We start from the raw sequence: 18109 nt of genomic DNA, 5'->3' as shown, positions 1-18109 counted from the left end.
TTATCCTTTCTCTTTATTGAAAAAGAACGTAGTATAGATGCAGGAAAGAAACAGAAGACGACCGTAAGTGGAAAAAGATCAGTGTCTAGGTAAACATTTCATACATGATAAAGGAGAGGCCCAGCCTGGAGGGAGACGGGAGAATCAGCTGCTAAATGGGGTTGGAGGAATGAGACAGTGACTCAGAGACCCCTATGTCAGTCATGTCACAAAATCAATTCCCCTTAGATAATATTGCTATATGCTAAAAGTCATCATTAAAATAAAAAAACTCTAAGAAATTAGAGAATCCCGTCTCATCGTAAGTAAAGAAGAATGACTTTCTAAGCTTATGAGGAATAAAAAATTAAATGTTTCTACAGATTTACCACTCGGTGTCATATCAAAACTGATGAATTGATATAAACCCAAACTGTGTGGGCGTGCATGTAGTTAAAAAGCATATCTACGTATTTACTTAGGAATTCTACTTCTAAAAGCCACCATATAAATATGATTAGATATCTAGACTAAGATGTATTTTCATATAGATTCAATGTAATAATAATTTTGAAATAAATTAGAAATTCTTAATGTTATGAAGAATTATTAAATTATATAACAATCACACAATGGAATATTGTGCAGCCCTCATTCACTCACTCGACAACATGGGAGCGCCCACTCTGTGCCGCCTGTTCCAGGCTCTGGGGTATATTCGTAACAGGGCAGACATTCCACAGAGCTGACAGTCCACACACCAGGGTGGTGGGCTCCCTGCGCAGCAGCCCCTTCCCCCCTTCAAGTTCCGATCTCCCTCCATCACCACGTCACCAGGGGACAGGAGACCTGACCAGCATCGGCCTTTCCCTGTTTCTACCACAGTCTGGGCAAGCAGAAGGGCCAGGATGCTGCATAGCCACCATCCACTCACCAGCAGACGCATTGCTTCTCCTGGGGACTGTACGATGACATGTGCCAGCTCCGCGTGCTCCTGCTGTTCCAGCTCCTGCTCAGAGACCAGGGTGGACTGCGAGTTCCTGTTGCTCACGATCTCGTTGTGGGCATTGTCACGAGCCCCGGGCCCTCTCCGAGGACATGAGTACCAGGAAAAGACCTTAGGAAGGCAAAGAGCTGACTCAGGAGTCCACACCCAGGCTCCCTGCAGGGTCTCAGAAGGCACAGTAGGTTCTCCTGCCCCATGTCTCCCCAGGCTGTCCCCTCAGGCCGGCACAGGCTCAGCACATCCAGGACTCTGCTGCTGACACCAGAACCCTGTGCTGTGCTACGGGGGTTCAGCACCCCTGCCTGACACCCTCATACCCCAGGGAGCAGGGTTGTGGGTGAAGGTGTCACAAGCAGCAGGAAGGACAGGGCTTGGCAAAGGGCCAGTTGCCTTCTTACACTCAGCCCAGGCCCCCAGGTCACTTTAGAGAGCCAGGGCCAGCCCCACAGGACAAATGGGACCGTGCCCTCCCAGGGCCTTGCTGCGGGAAGGAAGCGATTCCTGAGGGCCTGATGCCGCCGGGTCCTGGGGAAACCAACTCACTCTGTCCGCACGTTTGGGGTCCACTCCACAAGCTAGAAGAGAAGGGGTGTCTGTCTTAGCAGTGGGGAGGGGCCGCTCAGCAGCTCCTCCCCCCACAAGGACAGTGCAAGGGATGGGGTGTGGGCTGAGTATCAGACACTGAACAAGCAGCCCTGGGGACAGGTGACGGGAGAGGGACAGTCCATCTCTGGGACAATGTTCAGAGGGGGAAGAGAAAGGGGAAAGATGTAAAAATAGACGCGTATCAAATCTCTGTTGGGTTCTGCTCTGACCAAAGCTGTATAAAGCCCCTGACCCTCTCCTCCTGGCTCTTGTCACCAAATACAGGGGCTGACCACCTCTCCGCTCTGACTGGGGATGCCGAAGAACTGTTCCTGTCCTCCCAGACTTGGGCTGGGAGATGAGGTGACTGTCAGCCGTGAGACAAGGACACTGATATGATCCCAACCCCGAAGAGGTGAGGTGGGACATGGAGGGGTGATCACAGGGAAGGGGATCGGAGCCAGGCCAGAACAAAACAGGGGGATTTGCGATGTGGAGAGGAGGGCTTTTCTGTCTGAGAAACAAAGCGGGACGCGAGGGAGATGGCAGAGAGTGCCAGCACCTCCCCATCGCCCCCGCCGGCCTCACCTTGAAGGATGCGCCTCCTGTGACAACATGCACAGAATAACAGCAGGATACACAGAAAGAAGGCTACAACTCCGCCTATAACTCCAGTCACCAGCTGTGAATTGCCTGAGGAGGGAGAGGGAGCGGAGGGCAGCCCAGGTCTGGTGGGCACTGGCTCTCCGGGAACCGGGACCTCCCCACTGTTCTCAGTACCTGATTCTCGTTTGACACATTTGAGGTTGCTCCAGGGGGTGCAGGGCTTGGCCTGGACCATGCCATCAGGACATCTAGGTACAGACATGGGGAGGATATAAAGGGGTTCTGTGAGGTAAGACAGAGAGAAAGAGGGTCCAACCTCCCACCCAGTGTCCCCTGACCAGAGAGTGGAGGAAGAGCAGGCTTCTCCTGTCTGCACAACGGGTCCCCTCACCCCCTTGCTGGGTTGGAGAAGGAGCCGGGCATGGCACTTCAGCCCGTAGGGCTCCCACTGAGTGTTCAGAGCGGCACCCTCAGGAGCTGGGCCTTCTGGTGAGGCTGCACTGAGCTTCTCCGGACTGCAGGGGGAGCCCGCGAGAGGGGCTATCTCAGTCCAGGTCAAGGGTCAGAAACCCTGTGGGCAGGAGCTGAGCCTCATCCTTCAGTCAACCTTTAATACAAGGCACCTCTTTCTTCCCCCTATTGACTGTCCTTACAATCACAGCCAACACTGGAGGTCAGAGTAGAGCCTATTGGCCTCTAAATCCCAATAACAGGGAAAACAGTCTTATTGAGGGAACCGGGGCCTAAGGGAAGGCAGGCTGAGGTGGCTCAGGGCTTTATGGGAACCTTGAAAGAGCTACAGGCTCAGGCTCATTATGGCTTGGCTGTGGGCACTTTTGTGTTCATAGCTCATGACTATACAAAAAAATGTTCAAAAGTACATTTTATGATTAAATCGTTATGAATATAAACATGGCTGTGGTCTACTCAATTCTTTCCTTCTAATATCAAAAGAAACTAAAACTTTTCATGGGCAACTGACAGGATCTTGGGCCCTAATTAACAGCCTACTGTGCCCAATGGAAAGTTCAACCTGGCCATAGGGAAACTGTGCTGAGGTGTGGGAAAGGGATGCCGCAGGGGACAGTGTGAGGACAGGCAGATGGACGAGGAAAGGCCACTGCAGGCTCAGAAGGCCCACAGGCACAGGGAAGCCCTGACAGGATGGCCGTGCTGCATGGGAGCAGGAGACAGGGGTACAAGAAATTGGGGTCTTCTGTGGTTGGGGACCCCCCTTGGCTCTCGTGTCTTACTCAGTGCTGCACTTCTGGCAGAACTCAGGAGACTCTTCTCCCTGGTAAGTGCCGGGTTTGCACTGACACTGTGTGTCCTTCGTCCTGGTGCATGGAGCTATTTCTTCTTTTCCTGAAGACAAAGGATAAGGTTTTAGGGATATGTTTCCCTCGCGTGTCCCTCAACCTTTTTCGACCACCCGAACTCCCTCCCACTCAGCTTCACTCAGTTCACTATAGATCTGAGGGTCAGTTTCTGCAACAACATGTGTGGGGCACATAAAGGACCACTTGTCCCTGGTACTCAGACGTGTATAAAAAAGACTGTGATTCATTGTTTAATACATCAGGATTGGGAGGAAATATCCATTAGCTCACAGGTCATTAAGAAGGGCAGGGTATAATCTGAGAGACCCTGGATGGAGAGGAACCCTTGGGTGACTTCCCAAAACCTAGCTCTGCTGGAGAGGCAGAGGGGCCTTACGCCGTGAAGGCTGAGGGAGGCTGAGCACCCACCAGGAGCACAGAGCACAGGTCTAAGAGGGACCTGGCCCAGGTGCAGGCCCTCGTCCCAGCTCCAGGAAGCACTTTTCCACTTGGCCACATCTTCTTTGCTGTAACTATAGTCTCCGCATCGAGGGACAGACTGTTAATACCGTCATCCGATGGTTTAAAAGATGTCCCTACTGTGTGGTATGCATTGTAAAAATAATTTTTATTTTTATTTTATTGATCTAAGACATAATCATGAAACAGGTATGACGGAGACCATGAAGAACTGGAATCCAGGTGCCCTGATTCCATGCTGAATACAATTCCTACCTTATCACTCCAGCACTTGGCATGGGGTCCCCATATTAGTACCTGACTTACAGGTTGTACACGGTAAGCAGGAAGAGAGTTGATTCCAATGAATGGTATAATCCACTTCGTCTGTACAGTTTATACATTCTTTATCATCTTCGCTGACGTGCGATCCTGACAAAGAGAGAGAAAATCTGGTGCGTGAATCCCCACAGGATTGCTGGAAGCTGGCAGTGGTGGCTGGGGGACGCCTCTTTTTGGTCATCAGAGGACTCCATTCTACCTGATGTTGGCCAGTATATTAATTCTGCAAGTACTGTACACTCTTGACCAGCATTGCAAAAGAAATACGTTATAAACCAACATAAAATTGAAATATTGTAGGAGCCACATTAAAAGAATAGAGGGAAAAAGGTCAAATTACTTTTAATCAATATATTCAAAATAACATCACTTAAAGATGCAATAAATATATAACATTCAGATATTTTATATTATTTTTTCAAAATATGACTTAGAATCCAGGGAATATTTCTCCCTTACATCAGTCGCCATTTCAAGCAGGCCTATTTCAAGTGCTCAGAAGTCACCAGGGCCTAGTGACTACTGCATTGGACAGCACTACCCAGGTCCCTGGAAAGTCACAGAAGAAAGTCTTAATCTCTGTCCTCAATGAGCTCCAGGTCAGTAGGAGACACAAACAAGATGAGAAGTAATACGACAATCAGGGACAAGCCTTCGGATAAAGTTCGTGCCATTTGCCATGGCAGGAAGATGATAGGAAAAATGAGTCCTGTGTGTAGAGTCGAAGAATGACCCAAAGAAAGGGGGCTCTGCGCCCTGGAACCCACAGGTGCTCTCCAGGCACTGAGCTGAGACCGTGCAGAAGCTCTCGCTAACCAGGAGCCCATCCATGTCTGAGGCTAGACGGTCCCCTCTAGGACTGCTTTCCCAGGTGACCTCACTCTCCCCTGCAGGATCAACCTCTCCCACTCTATTCATTTCTTTTATTGCGGTAAAATATATACAACATAAAAGTTGCCATTTTGCCACTTTTAAGTGTTTAATTCAGTGGCATTAATTATATTCACACTGTCGTGCAACCATCACTACCATCTATTTGCAAAAATACTTTTCGCCCCAAACAGAAACTCTGTGCTTATTAAGCAATGACTAACTCTGCATTTCCTCTTCCCCCTTGGCCCCTGGTAACCACTTATCCATTATCTGTATCTGTGAATTAGCCGATTTTAGATATTCTCTATAAGAAATCAGAAAATAATTGTGTTTGGCTTACTTCACTTTCCATATGTTTTGTGTGTGTGCGTGTGTGTGTGTGTGTGTGTGCGCGCGCGTGCGCCCACCCCTCACCCCTACTCTTTATGTTGAAGTCCCATTCCCCAGTACCTCATAATGTAATCTATTAGATGGCAAGTTCTTTAAAGAGGTGATAAAAGTTAAAATGGGGCTCTTAGGGTAGGGCCCTAATCCAATAAGCCTAGAGTTCTTATAAAAGAAAGACACACCAGAGAGGCCAGAACACAGGGCAAAGAGGCAATAAGAGGGTGACAATCTTCAGGCTGAGGAGAGAGGCCTCAGAAGAACCCAATTCTGTTGGCACCTTAATCTTGGACTGCTGGTGTCCAGAATTGTGAGAGAATTAATTTCTGTCGTTCAGCCGCCTTAGTCTGTGGTATTTTGTTATGGCAGTACCAGCAAACTAATATAGGATCTACCACTTTCCATGTTTTTGAAGTTCACTCATGTCGTAGCATTTATCAGACCTTCATTTGTTTTTAAGGCTGAATAATATCCCATTGCATGTCTATGACACATTTTGTTCATCTATTCATCCACCAACAGACATTTGGGTTGCTTCCGCCTCTTGGCTATTGTGACTGATGCTATGAACTTGGGCATGCAAATATCCCTTTGAGATCTTACTCGCAATTCTCTTGGATATATACCCAAAAGTGAAATTGCTGGATCACATAGCATTTTAATTTTTTGAGGAGCCGCCATACTTTTTTTCATGGTGGTTGCACCATTTTATATAAAGCAAGTTCATTTTACAATCTCACCAACAGTGCACAAGTGTTCCAATTACTTTACAGTCTCACCAACACTTATTTTCTGTAACGTCGATTGTAGTCATAATGGGTATGAAATGTTATCTCATTGCGATTTTGATTTGCATTTCTCTTTGATTAGTGATGTTGAGCATCTTTTCATACGCTCGTTGGCCATTTGTACATCATCTGTGGAGAAATGACTATAGTCCTTTGCCCATTTTCTAATTGGGTTGTTTGTCTTTTTGTTGCTGAGTTGTAGGATTGATTGATATATTCTTGTCCATTATTTGATTCACAAATATTTTCTCATATTCTGTGGGTTGCCTGTTCATTCTGTTGATTGTGTCCTTTGATATAATTTTTAATTTTGATGTAGTTCAGTTTATCAATATTTTTCTTTTGTTGCCTATGCTTTTAGTGTCATATTAAAAAAAAAAAAAAGCCAAATCCAAAGTCATCAAGAATTGCCCCTATGTTTTTCCATAAGATTTTTTAGTTATAACTCCTTTGATTCATTTTGAGTTAATTTTTGTATATGGTGTAAAAGGGCCCAGCTTCATTTTTTTCATGTTGGATATCCAATTTTTCCACCACTAGTTGTTGAAGAGACTCTTCTTTTCCCATTGAATGGTCTTTGCATCGATGTCAAAAATCAATTGACCATAGATATGAGGATTTATTTCTAGACTCTCAATTCTATTCCGTTGGTCTATATTCTTATCCTTAAGCCGGTACCACACTGTTTTGATTACTGTACCTTTGTTGTGGCTTTGAAATCAAGAAGCCTGAGTCCTTCAACTTGGTTCTTATTTTTCAACATTGTTTTGGTTATTTTAGGTCCCTTTTAATTCCATATGAATTTAAAGATGAATTCTTCCATTTCTGAAATTACACCATTGGGGTTTTGATAGCGATTGCATTGAATCTGTGTATCATTTCTTGTAATATTGTCACCTTAACAATATTGTCTTCCAACCCATGAACGTGGAAACTCTTCCTGTTTATTTGGGTCTTTTAAAATTTCTTTCAGCAATATTTTGTAATTTTCAGTGTAAAAGTCTTATACCTCCTTACTACATTTATTCTTAAGTATTTTATTCTTTTTGATGCCTTTGCAAATGGAATAGTTTTCTTAATTTCATTTTGAGATTATTCATTGCTAATGTATAGAAATAGAACTGATTTTTATGTGTTGATCTTATTAGTTCTAGCAGGTTAGAATTCATTTGTTCATTCTAACAGGGTGTTTTTTTTGTTTTTGTTTTTGTTTTTGGTGGGAAGGAGATGTGGATTCTTTAGCTTTTTACTTACAAGATCATGTCATTTGCAAATAGAGATGTTTCTACTTCTTCTTTTCCCATATTGATGCCTTTACTTCTTTTTCAATTGAGATGATCATGTGTTTCCCCCCTCTATTTAATTAATGTGACATATTACATTGATTGAGCAATTAGCTCTGGGTAAAACTTCCAACACTATAATGAATATAAGTGGTGAAATTGGGTATTCCTGATCTTATAGGAAAAGTTTTCAGTATTTACTATTGAAATACTAATTTACTATTGAGTTATCATTTGAGAATGTTATCATTTGAGAAAGTTCCCTCCATTTTTAGTTTATTGGGCATTTTTGTCATGAAAGTGTATTGGATTTTTTCAAATGCTTTTCAGCATCAACTGAGATGATCGTGTGTTTTCCCCCTTTATTGGATCAATGTGATATACTACATTGATTGAGTTTCATATATTGAAATATTGTTGTATTTCTGGGATAAATCCCAGTAGGCTATGCTGTATAATTCTTTTAATATGCTGCTGCATTCAGGTTGCTACTATTTTCTTGGTGATATTTTACATTTATAGTCATAAAAGATACTGATCTATAGTTTTCTTCCAACATCATTGTTTGGCTTTGGTGTCAAGGTAATACCGATTTGTAGAATGAGTTAGGTAGTGTTCCCTCTTCTATGGTATTTTTAAAAGAGTTTAAGAAGGATTGGTGTTAATTCATTTTTAAATATTTGGTAGAATTCCATAGTGAAGCCCTATGATCCTGGGTTTTTCTTTACTGGGAAATTTTCGATTGTTGATTAAATCTCCTTACTTGTTATAGGTCTATTTAGACTTTATATTTCTTCTTGAGACAGTTTTGGTAGCTTATGTTTTATATCCATATCACCTAGGTTGTCCAATTTTTGGTACACAGTTGTTCACATTATTTTCTTACAAACCTTTTTATTTCTGTACAGTCAGTAGAATGTCCCTTCTTTCTTTTGTAATTTGAATATCCTTAGCCAATATAAAGTTTATCAATTTTGTTGGTCTTTTCAAAGATTCACATTTTAGTTTCGTTGATTTTCTTTGTTTTTCTATTCTCTATTTCATTTATTGCTGCCTTAATCTTTAATCCTTTCATGCTTTTGCTAGCTTTTTTCTTAGTTTGATCTACTTTTTCTATTTCCTTAAAGTGTACTATTATTTACTTGAGATTTTTCTTTTTTTAAAATTTTGGCCTTTACAGTTATAAATTTCTCTGAGTACTGCTTTCACTGAATTCCAACTGTATGTTATGTTCTTGTTTTCTAAGGTATTTTCTAATTTCCTCTGTGATTTCCTTTTTGGCATAGTGGTTGTTTGATATTAGTTGTTTCATCACTGTGAGTTTTCCAGTGTTCTTTCTGTTATTGATTTCCAGCATCATTCCCATTTTGGTCAATGAAAAAACATTGTATGATTTTAATTTTTTTAAATGTATTGAGAGTTGTTTTGAGGCCTAATATATAGTCTACCTTGGAGAATATTCCATGGCCACCTAAGAATGTGTACTCTGATGTTGTTAGGGAGAATTTTCTGTATATGTCTTTTAAGTCTAATGGATTTATACTTTTGTTCAAATTTTTTGTTTCCTTTTGATCTTCTATCTGGACATTCTAGGCATTTCCGAAAAGGGATATTGTAGTACCCAACTAGTATTATTAAACTGTCTATTTCTCTCTTCAAGTCTTTCCATTTTGCTTCGTATTTTGGGGGCTCTGTATTAGGTATATATATTTATAATTTTGACATCATCACGACGGTTCAAAACTTTTATCAAAATATAATGTTCTTATGTCTCCTTTAAAACTGTTATGACTTCAAATCTATTTTGTTTGTTAATAATATAGCCACTTCAGCTCTCTCTTGGTTACTACTTGCATACAATACCTTTCTCCATCTTTTTGCTTTCAACCTCTTTGTGTTTTTGTATCTTTAGAGGGGTTAATGGAAAATTTGAGCAGGCGGAATTTTAAAAATCAGTGAACGTAAAGATAAAGCTATTGAAATTATTCAGTCTGAGGAGTAGAAACAAAAAAATAGTAATTAAAAAAAATGAGCAGAACCATCAAATGCACCAACATCATGGGAGTCCCAGGAGAAAAGAAGGAGAGCAAGGGGCAAGAAAATATTTGAAGAAATTATGGGCAAAAGTTTCCCAAATTTAATAAAAGATTTTTTTGTGTTTCTAAGAAACTCAGGATAAATTTAAAGAGATCCACACAGAGACACATAATCAAAAAAGCCATATACAAATAGATAATGTTGAAAACAGCAAGTGAGATATGACATCACATACAAGGGACCTTTAATAAAATTATTAGCTGATTTCTCTTTAGGAACCATGGAGGCCAGATGGCAATGGATTACATATTTAAAGTGCTAAAGGAGAAACCTGTCAATCAAGAAGTTCTATATCCAGCAAAACTATCTTCGAGGATAAAGAAAAAATTAAGACATTCCCAGATAAACAAAAGCTAATTGAGTGCATTACTAGATGTGCTTTGTAAGAAATAGTAAAGGGAGTCCTTCAGGTTGAAATAAAATGACATTAGACAGTAGTACAAAGCCATATGAAGAAATAAATATACTGGAAAACAGAAATAAAGATATTGGATACAGAAATAAAATATTGGAAAAGGTAACTACATAGATAAATATAAATGCCAGAATGTCTTAGTTTATTTGGGCTGCTATAACAAAATACCATAGACTGGGTGGTTAAAACAATAGACATTTATTTTTCACAGTTCTGGAGTCTTGGAAGTCCAAGATAAAGGTGTCAGCAAGATAGGTTTTATTCTGAGACTCCTTCTCTTAGTTTGTAGGCTGCCAGCATCTTGCTGCGTGTTGAGAGAAAGAGAGAGAGAGAGAGAGAGAGAGAGAGAGACAGAGAGAGAGAGAGACAGAGAGAGAGAGAGAGAGAGAGAGGAGAGAGAAACAAGCAAGTTCTCTGGCCTCTTATTTATATAAGGATACTAATCCCATCATGAGCACCCTACCTTCATGACCTCACCTAAATCTATCTCCTAAATACCCCATCTCCAAATACTATCACATTGGGAGTTAGGGCTTCAATATATGAATTTGCAGGGAACATAATTCAGTCCATAGCACAATTTTATAGTACTTTTGCTTTACCACTCCTCTTTTTCATATATTATTTAGTAGGCAACGGTATAAAACAATAATAATAGATCTATTTTAATGAGCACACGATGTACAAAGATGTGATCTATGACAACAATTAAAGGAAGAGAGATGGAGACATATAGAAGCATATTATTTGGATAGTATTAAAATTATGTTGATATTATTCAAACTAGGTTGTTTAAATTTAAGATGGTAACTGTAATCTTCAAAGTAGCTGTGATGTTTAATTTTATGTGTCAACTTGGCTAGGCCATGGTACCCAGACATTTGGCCAAACATGTCTCGATGTTGCTGTGAAGATGTTTTTTTAGATGAGAGTAACATCTTTGAGCAAATCATACCAAACAATGTGGTGGGCCTTATCTAACCAGTTGAGGGCCTTAACAAAAAAGACTGACCTCCTTGGAAGAGGGAATTCTACTAGCAGACTTCTTTGGACTCAAACTGCACACACAAAGAAAAAGTTATGTGAGTACACAGCAAGATGGTGACAGCCTATAAGCTAAGAGATTAGGTCTCAGAATAAGACCTCCTTGCTGACACCTCAATCAATCATGGACTTCTCAGCATCCAGAACTGTGAAAACTAAATGTCTATTGTTTAAGTCACCCAGCCTCTGGTATTGCTATAGTAGCCCAAATAGAGTAAGACATCAATTATTCCCTTAGTCTCCCGCCTACTTCTGGATTTTGGAATTACCAGCTTCTACAATAGCATAAACAATTCTTGAAAATAAGTCTCTGCCTTCTTATATATGTACAATTTCTATTGGTTCTATTTCTCTGAAAAATGCTGACTAAAACAGATTTTGGTACTGACAGTGGTTCTAGAGGAAATGAATCTGAAGGATAAATTTTCTGGGGTTTCTGGAATTGGTTCTTCAATCTGATTAGACTTAAAGGCACTAATGACTCTACTTCCTGCAAGAAACAGTGTACAGATAGTCCTGAGTTGATGTGGCAATAAAAATATGCAAATAATCACCACGAGTTAAACCTAATCAAATACTTATTTAAAAAACAAAACAAAACAAGGTTCTGGTCAACCATTTACACATCTTTGAACTTTTAAAAAATTTGTGATAAAAAATATGTAACTTTCTTTTTGCCATCTTTACCATTTTAAAGTGTATTAAGTATATTCAGTAGTGTTAAGTATATTCACATTGTATAAAAGATCTCTAGAACTTTTCGTCTTACAAAACCGAAACTCTTTATCCATTACAACTAATCCCTTCTTCTATTAGCCTCAGCCTTCGGCAATTATCTTTCTACTTTTTGTTTCTATGATTTTTTGAGTACCTTAAATATTTTATATGCATGGAGTCATACAGTATTTGTCCTTTTTTGACTGGCCTATTTCACTTAGCATAATGTTTTTGAGATTCAACTATGTTGTATTATGTGACAGGCCTTTCTTCTTTTTAAAAACTGCACAATATTCCATTGTATGTATACAACACATTTTCTTTACCCATTCACATGTCAATGAACATTTGGGTTGTTCCCACCTCTTGGCTACTGTGAATAATGCTGCTATGAACATGAGTGTGCAATTATCTCTTTGAGATCCTGCTGGATCATATGGAAATCCTATTTTAAATTTTTTTGAGAAACATCAATACTATTTTTCATAATGGCTGCATCATTTTACATTCCTACCAACTGTGCACAAGGGTTCTAATCTTTTTGCATCCTTATCAATATCTGTTATTTTTTATTCTTTTGGTAGTGGCTATCCTAATCAGTGTGAGGTGATAACACATTGTGATTTTGATTCACATTTCTGTTATAATTAGTGATGTTGAGTAACTTTTTATATGTTTGTTGGCCATTTGTATATCTTCTTTGGAGAGTTATCTATTCAAGTCCTTTAGCTATTTTTAAATTGGATTATTTTTGTTGTTGAGTTGTCAAAGTTTCTCATATGCTCTGGATAGTAACCCTTTATCAGATATACAACTTGCAAATATTTTTTTCTCATTTTGGTCAACTGCCTTTTCACTTTGATGCACAATTTTAGAGTTTGATGTAGTCCCATTGTTTGTTTTTGCTTTTGTTGCCTGATGCCTTTGAATACTTTTGTAAAACTAATGGACAAAATGAGATTGGCTTCTTGCTCCTAATTTTGCTAAACAAAATGGGGATAGAAAATGAGCTCAGGAATTTGAATCCCCAGCTCAAGCAGTGCATAAATGAAAACTTTTATGTCTGTCCTGGAAAAGACCCTTATATCCTGTAGCCATAGAGCTGAGATTGCTGAAAAACAAACCTAATATCTAGCAGCTGAATTATAATACACATTGTGTTCCAAGATCCAAAAGAACTATTTGATTTTTCCAATTTAAATAGAATCTAGGGAATATGTGTGGAATAGCCATTAAGGCTGTGGAATAATGGTAAAAGGAACATAAAGTTGAATCGGGACATATTTATTGGCATGGGTCTACTAAGCAGAGATTCTGGATTTAATGTTGCAGCTTGGGGAGTTACAAAGGGTTCTAACTGGATAATTGGTTGGCTGAAAGGTGACTCACGGTAAATGAACTTGAAATGCCAGGCCTGTCTTGGTATACCATAGAGGAAAGGATTCAAAGACTTAGAGAAATTGGAATGTTAGAGTGGTTTGACATTTAAGACCTACTCACCCACTCTGGGATAGTCCAGAGAATATCTCTTTTACTACGACTCCAGGAAATAAATTTGTGAAGGATGCCCAGCATCCTTGGAGATCTGTGTGATCATTCTTCTCTGTAGGCCAGAAAGTACCATGGGAACTGCTGCCACTAAAATGGGAAACCTAAATGTAATGGGATCTCAAAGTGGCAAGGGCCAAGTGGTGGCACTCATTCAGCAAAGGCAAGGTGTTTATCAAATGGACGGTGGAGTCAGTAGCAATCAGAATAGTCTGACTCACAGAGAACTATGAGTTGACCACGGTGCTCGTAGAACTGAAATAGACGAAAAGCCTACTAAATTTGTACTTGATATATATAAGCAGAAAAGTTCTAGGTCAAGTGAACAAAAGTCTAACTTAAATCATAAAGAGAGTCACAGCCCCTCAATCAATTCCCAAACTTGAGCCAGTTTACAGATCCAAAACCAACTGAATGAAGGGAAACCTGAGTACAACTTGGGGTAAAACCCTGGTACACTGCCAAAACAGTATACAGTTAATCACTCTCTCAGCCTTCCCCAAAGGGATGTGTAGCCTTTTATCAGAATGACTATGCATTGGGGAAAAGGAAGTAATCAGACCTTTTAGAGATTACTGGACACTGGCTCTGAACTGACTCTAATTCCAAGAGATCCACAACATCGCTATGGTCCATGAGTCAGAACAGGGGCTTATAAAGGTCATGTGAACAGTGGAATTTAACTCAGGTCCATTCATAGTGCGTTCAAAGAGCTCTCAAACACATCATGTCAGTTCTGGAATGCATAAACGGCATAGATATACTCGGCAATTGGTAGAATCCCTACATTAGCTCCCTGAACTATAAAATGAAGGCTATAAGCTGAGAAAGAACAAATGAAAACCACTAGAACTGTCTCTATCTAGAGAAATAGTGAACCAAAAGCAGTATCACGTTTCTGGAGGTAATGTAGAAATGGTGCCACCATCAAAGACTTGAAGGATGAAGGGGTGGAGCTTCTCACCACATCCCCATTCAGTTCACCTGTCTGGCCTGTGCAGAAGACAGATGGATCTTGGAGAATGACAGTGGGTGATCGTGAGCTTAACTATTACAGCTGCAGTACCAGATGTGGTTGCATTGCATGAGCAAATTAACATCCTCTGGTACCTGGTATGCAGCTATAGATCTGGCAATGCTTTTTTCTCCATATCTGTTAGTAAAGTCCACCAGTCAGTATGGCCAGCAATACAACTTTACTGTCCTACTTCGGGAATACGCCAACTCTCCAGCCTTATGTCATAATTTAGTTTGTAGGGATCTTGACTGCCTTTCCCTTGGACAAGACATCACACTGGTCCATTGTATTAATGATATTATGCTGAGTGGACCTACTGAGCATTGAATAGTAAGTACTCTAGACTTATTGGTAAACCATTTGTATGTCAGAGGGTAAGGAAATAATTTTACAAAAGTTCAGAGGCCTTCTACCTCACTGAAATGCTTAGAGGACCAGTGGTGTGGGCATACCAAGATATCCTTTCTAAGTAAGGTAAAGGATAAGTTGTTGGATCTCCACCTACAACCTAGAAAGAAGGCATAACACCCAGTGGGCATCTTTGGGTTTTAGAGGCAACCTATTGATTTTAATGTGTTATTCTAGTCAATTTACTGAGTGACCCAAAAAGCTATTAAATTTGAGTGGTACCCAGAACAAGAGAAGGCTGCACAACAGGTCCAGGCTGCTGTATAAGCTTCTCTACCACTTGGGTCATGTGATCCAGCAGATCCAATGGTGGTTGTCAGTGACAGATAGGAATACTGTTTGGTGCCCTTGACAGGCCACTATAGGTGAATCTCAGTGCAGGTTCTTAGGATTTTCCAACAAAACCCTGCCATCTTCTGTGGATAACTATTCTCCTCTACAGAAAGAGCTATTGGCCTACATTAGACCTGAGTAGATACTGAATGGTTACTCACAAGCCACCAAGTTACCATGTGACCTGAGATGACCATCATGTACTGAGTGTTATCTGACCCATCAAGCCATAAAATTGGGTGTGCACTCTACTGTTAAATGGAGGTGGTCATACAAGATTGGGCCCTGAAGGCACAAGTAAGTTACATGAATAAGTGGCCCAAATGCCCACACCTGCTATACTACCGTCTCTCTCCCAGACTGTACCCATGGCTTCAGGAGGAGTTCCCATGATTAGTTGCCAGAAGATGAGAAAACTAGGGCCTGGATTACAGATAGTACTGCATGATATGCAGGTACCACCTGGAAATGGCCAGATTTAGCACTGCAGTCTCTATCTGAGACATCCTTGAAGGATGGTGGTGAAGGGAAATCCTCCCAGTGAGCAAAACTTTGAGCAGTGTACCTGGTCATTCATTTTGCTTGGAAGAAGAAATGGCCAGACATGCAATTATATACTAATTCATGGGTTGTGACTAATGGTTTGGCTGGATGGTCAGGGACTTAGGAGGAACATGATTGAAAAACTGGTGACGAGGAAGTCTGGGGAAGAGATACGTGGATAGACCTCTCTGAACTGGTGAAAAATGTGAAGGCATCTGTGTTCCATGCAAATATTCACCAAAGGGTGACCTCAGCAGAGGAGGATTTTAACAATCGAGAGGTTAGAATGACTTGTTCTGTAGATACCAGTCAGCCCCTTTCCCCAGCCACCCCTGTCATCACCCAATGGGCTCATGAGTGAAGTGGCCATGGTGGCAGGGATGGAGATTATGCATGGGCCCAACAACATAGACATCCACACAAGGCTGATATGTCTATGACCAATGATGAGTGCCCAATCAGCCAGCAGCAGAAACAAACACTTAGCCCTTGAAATGGCATCATTCCCCACAGTGATCAGCCAGCCACCTGGTAGCAAGTTGACTACACCGAACCATGTCCATCATGGAAAAGGGCAAGATTTTGTTCTTACTGGAATAGACACTCTGGATATAGATTTACCTGCTTTACATGTAGTCTTCTACCAAAACTACCATTTAAAATTACCACCCGTCTTGTCTCCAGACCACAGCAATAGGTGCTAGAAGAACTCCTGTGTTTGCTCAAACAAGCCCAGACCCTGCCCCCTGTGGCCATGGTTCCTTTGGGGGTCAGGGGGACTCTCTCAGGACCACTCTACCTGGATCTCAGCACCAAAGACAGTGGTACACTGCATCAAAGTCACCACCCCTGGGAGGCCTCACCAACCCGGTCTCTGTCCCACCGATCACTCAGTTATCTTCACAGTTTCTGTCTCGTCTTTCTGACTGTCACGTTCATCCATCTTTGGTGGTATCTGACTGGATACCACCAAAGAAGGAGAGATCTAGGAGGGCAGGGGCCTTATGCCCTTCACTAGCACAGTGCCTGGCACAAAGAAGGCATCTAATAAACACCTGTGAATAAAGAACCAGGAATTGTGGGAATCAGATGGCTAGAAGGACATGGAGACAAGGGTGGGGTAAGGGCTGCAGATCAGTCTCAGAATGTACCTGGCGGGCACCAGTTGGTCAAGCTCCACCTCCGTCCCTGTGGGGCAGTTAGTTGCTGGTGAACTCTGTCCTGCCCTGTGGTTATGGCGGAGGCAGCCGGGACCTGTGGGACAAAGTAAGCAGAGGCATGAGTGGTTTCCAGACTCTCTTCCCTCCCAGAATCCCTCTCACATTCCCGTCACCCCAACTTCCAAAAGCAAACAGAACTGGGACCTTTCTTCTAGCTTTAAACTCTCATTCTTTTGTGTTCTTCTTTGTCCCTTGGCCTTTGGTGCTAGCAAGTAACTTATACTTGAAAAAGTTTCCAGTATTATTTTGTCTGATAATAAAATAAAATATATTTATTCCACCTGAGGAAGAAAAGACTTTACAAAAATGTAAAAACTACATATGACCCCCTCATTAGAAATAGCACCCATTAATATTATTTCATTTAGTTCTACTTCAGTACATATGTGAATTCTCTCTCTCAAGCTCTCTCTCTGTCTCTTTTTGTCTCCCTACCCACACACATTTTTACAAATAAGTGTTATACAATATACAGATTTTGAAAAGATCAGGAAACAGGATCAAACATTAAATAATGAATTTCTGATTTAAAACGGTGCCTCAGACATCTAGACAAATACAATAGAACAGATAGCCCAGAAATACGCGGTTGCATATATGGTCAGATGATTTTTGAAAAAAGAGTACCAAAATCATTTAATGGGGAGAGGACAATATTTTCAAAAAATGATCTTGGGAAAACTAGGTATCCATATGCAAAAAAAAAAAAAAAAAAATTAACATGGACCCTTACTTTACACCGTATACAAAAATGAACTCAAAATGTGTCAAAGATCTAAATATAAGGGTGAAAACTATAAAATTCTTAGAAGAAAACATAGGGGCAGTTCTTCATGACCTTAAATTTGGCAATGATTTCTTGGATATGACACCAAAAGCACAGGCAACCTAAAAAAAAAAAAGGTAAATTGGGCTATGTCAAAATTTGATACTTGGTGCATCAAACACAATCAATAGAATGAAAAGGCAACTCACAGAATGGGAGAAATATTTGAGAATCATATATCCAATTCTGGACTTAATATCCAGAATACATAAAGAACTACAAAACAACAACAACCTGATTTAAAAATGGGCAAAAGATTTGAAAACAGATTTTTTCCATAGAAGATGTACAAATGGTAAAAAAGCACATGAAAAAA

At 40.7% G+C, this 18109-nt stretch overlaps 1 protein-coding gene across 1 annotated transcript in view; it reads right to left on the bottom strand.

The window, feature by feature from the left end:
• TNFRSF10B (TNF receptor superfamily member 10b) overlaps positions 1-18109 on the bottom strand; it is a gene marked incomplete at its 5' end in the record, with an annotated part of 36532 nt that overhangs the window by 4739 nt on the left and 13684 nt on the right. The window contains 6 exons of the mRNA XM_011366898.2: positions 914-1096; positions 1529-1560; positions 2159-2424; positions 3430-3541; positions 4273-4386; positions 16899-17001. Of these exons, the coding sequence (XP_011365200.1) occupies positions 914-1096; positions 1529-1560; positions 2159-2424; positions 3430-3541; positions 4273-4386; positions 16899-17001 (810 nt within the window). The remainder of the gene's footprint in view (positions 1-913; positions 1097-1528; positions 1561-2158; positions 2425-3429; positions 3542-4272; positions 4387-16898; positions 17002-18109) is intronic.

Source organism: Pteropus vampyrus, unplaced genomic scaffold (assembly GCF_000151845.1).
Source record: "Pteropus vampyrus isolate Shadow unplaced genomic scaffold, Pvam_2.0 Scaffold126, whole genome shotgun sequence".
In the NCBI taxonomy this organism is placed as follows: domain Eukaryota; kingdom Metazoa; phylum Chordata; class Mammalia; order Chiroptera; family Pteropodidae; genus Pteropus; species Pteropus vampyrus.
The sequence above is the reverse complement of the archived record's forward strand: the minus strand, read 5'-3'. Positions and strand labels throughout refer to the sequence as shown.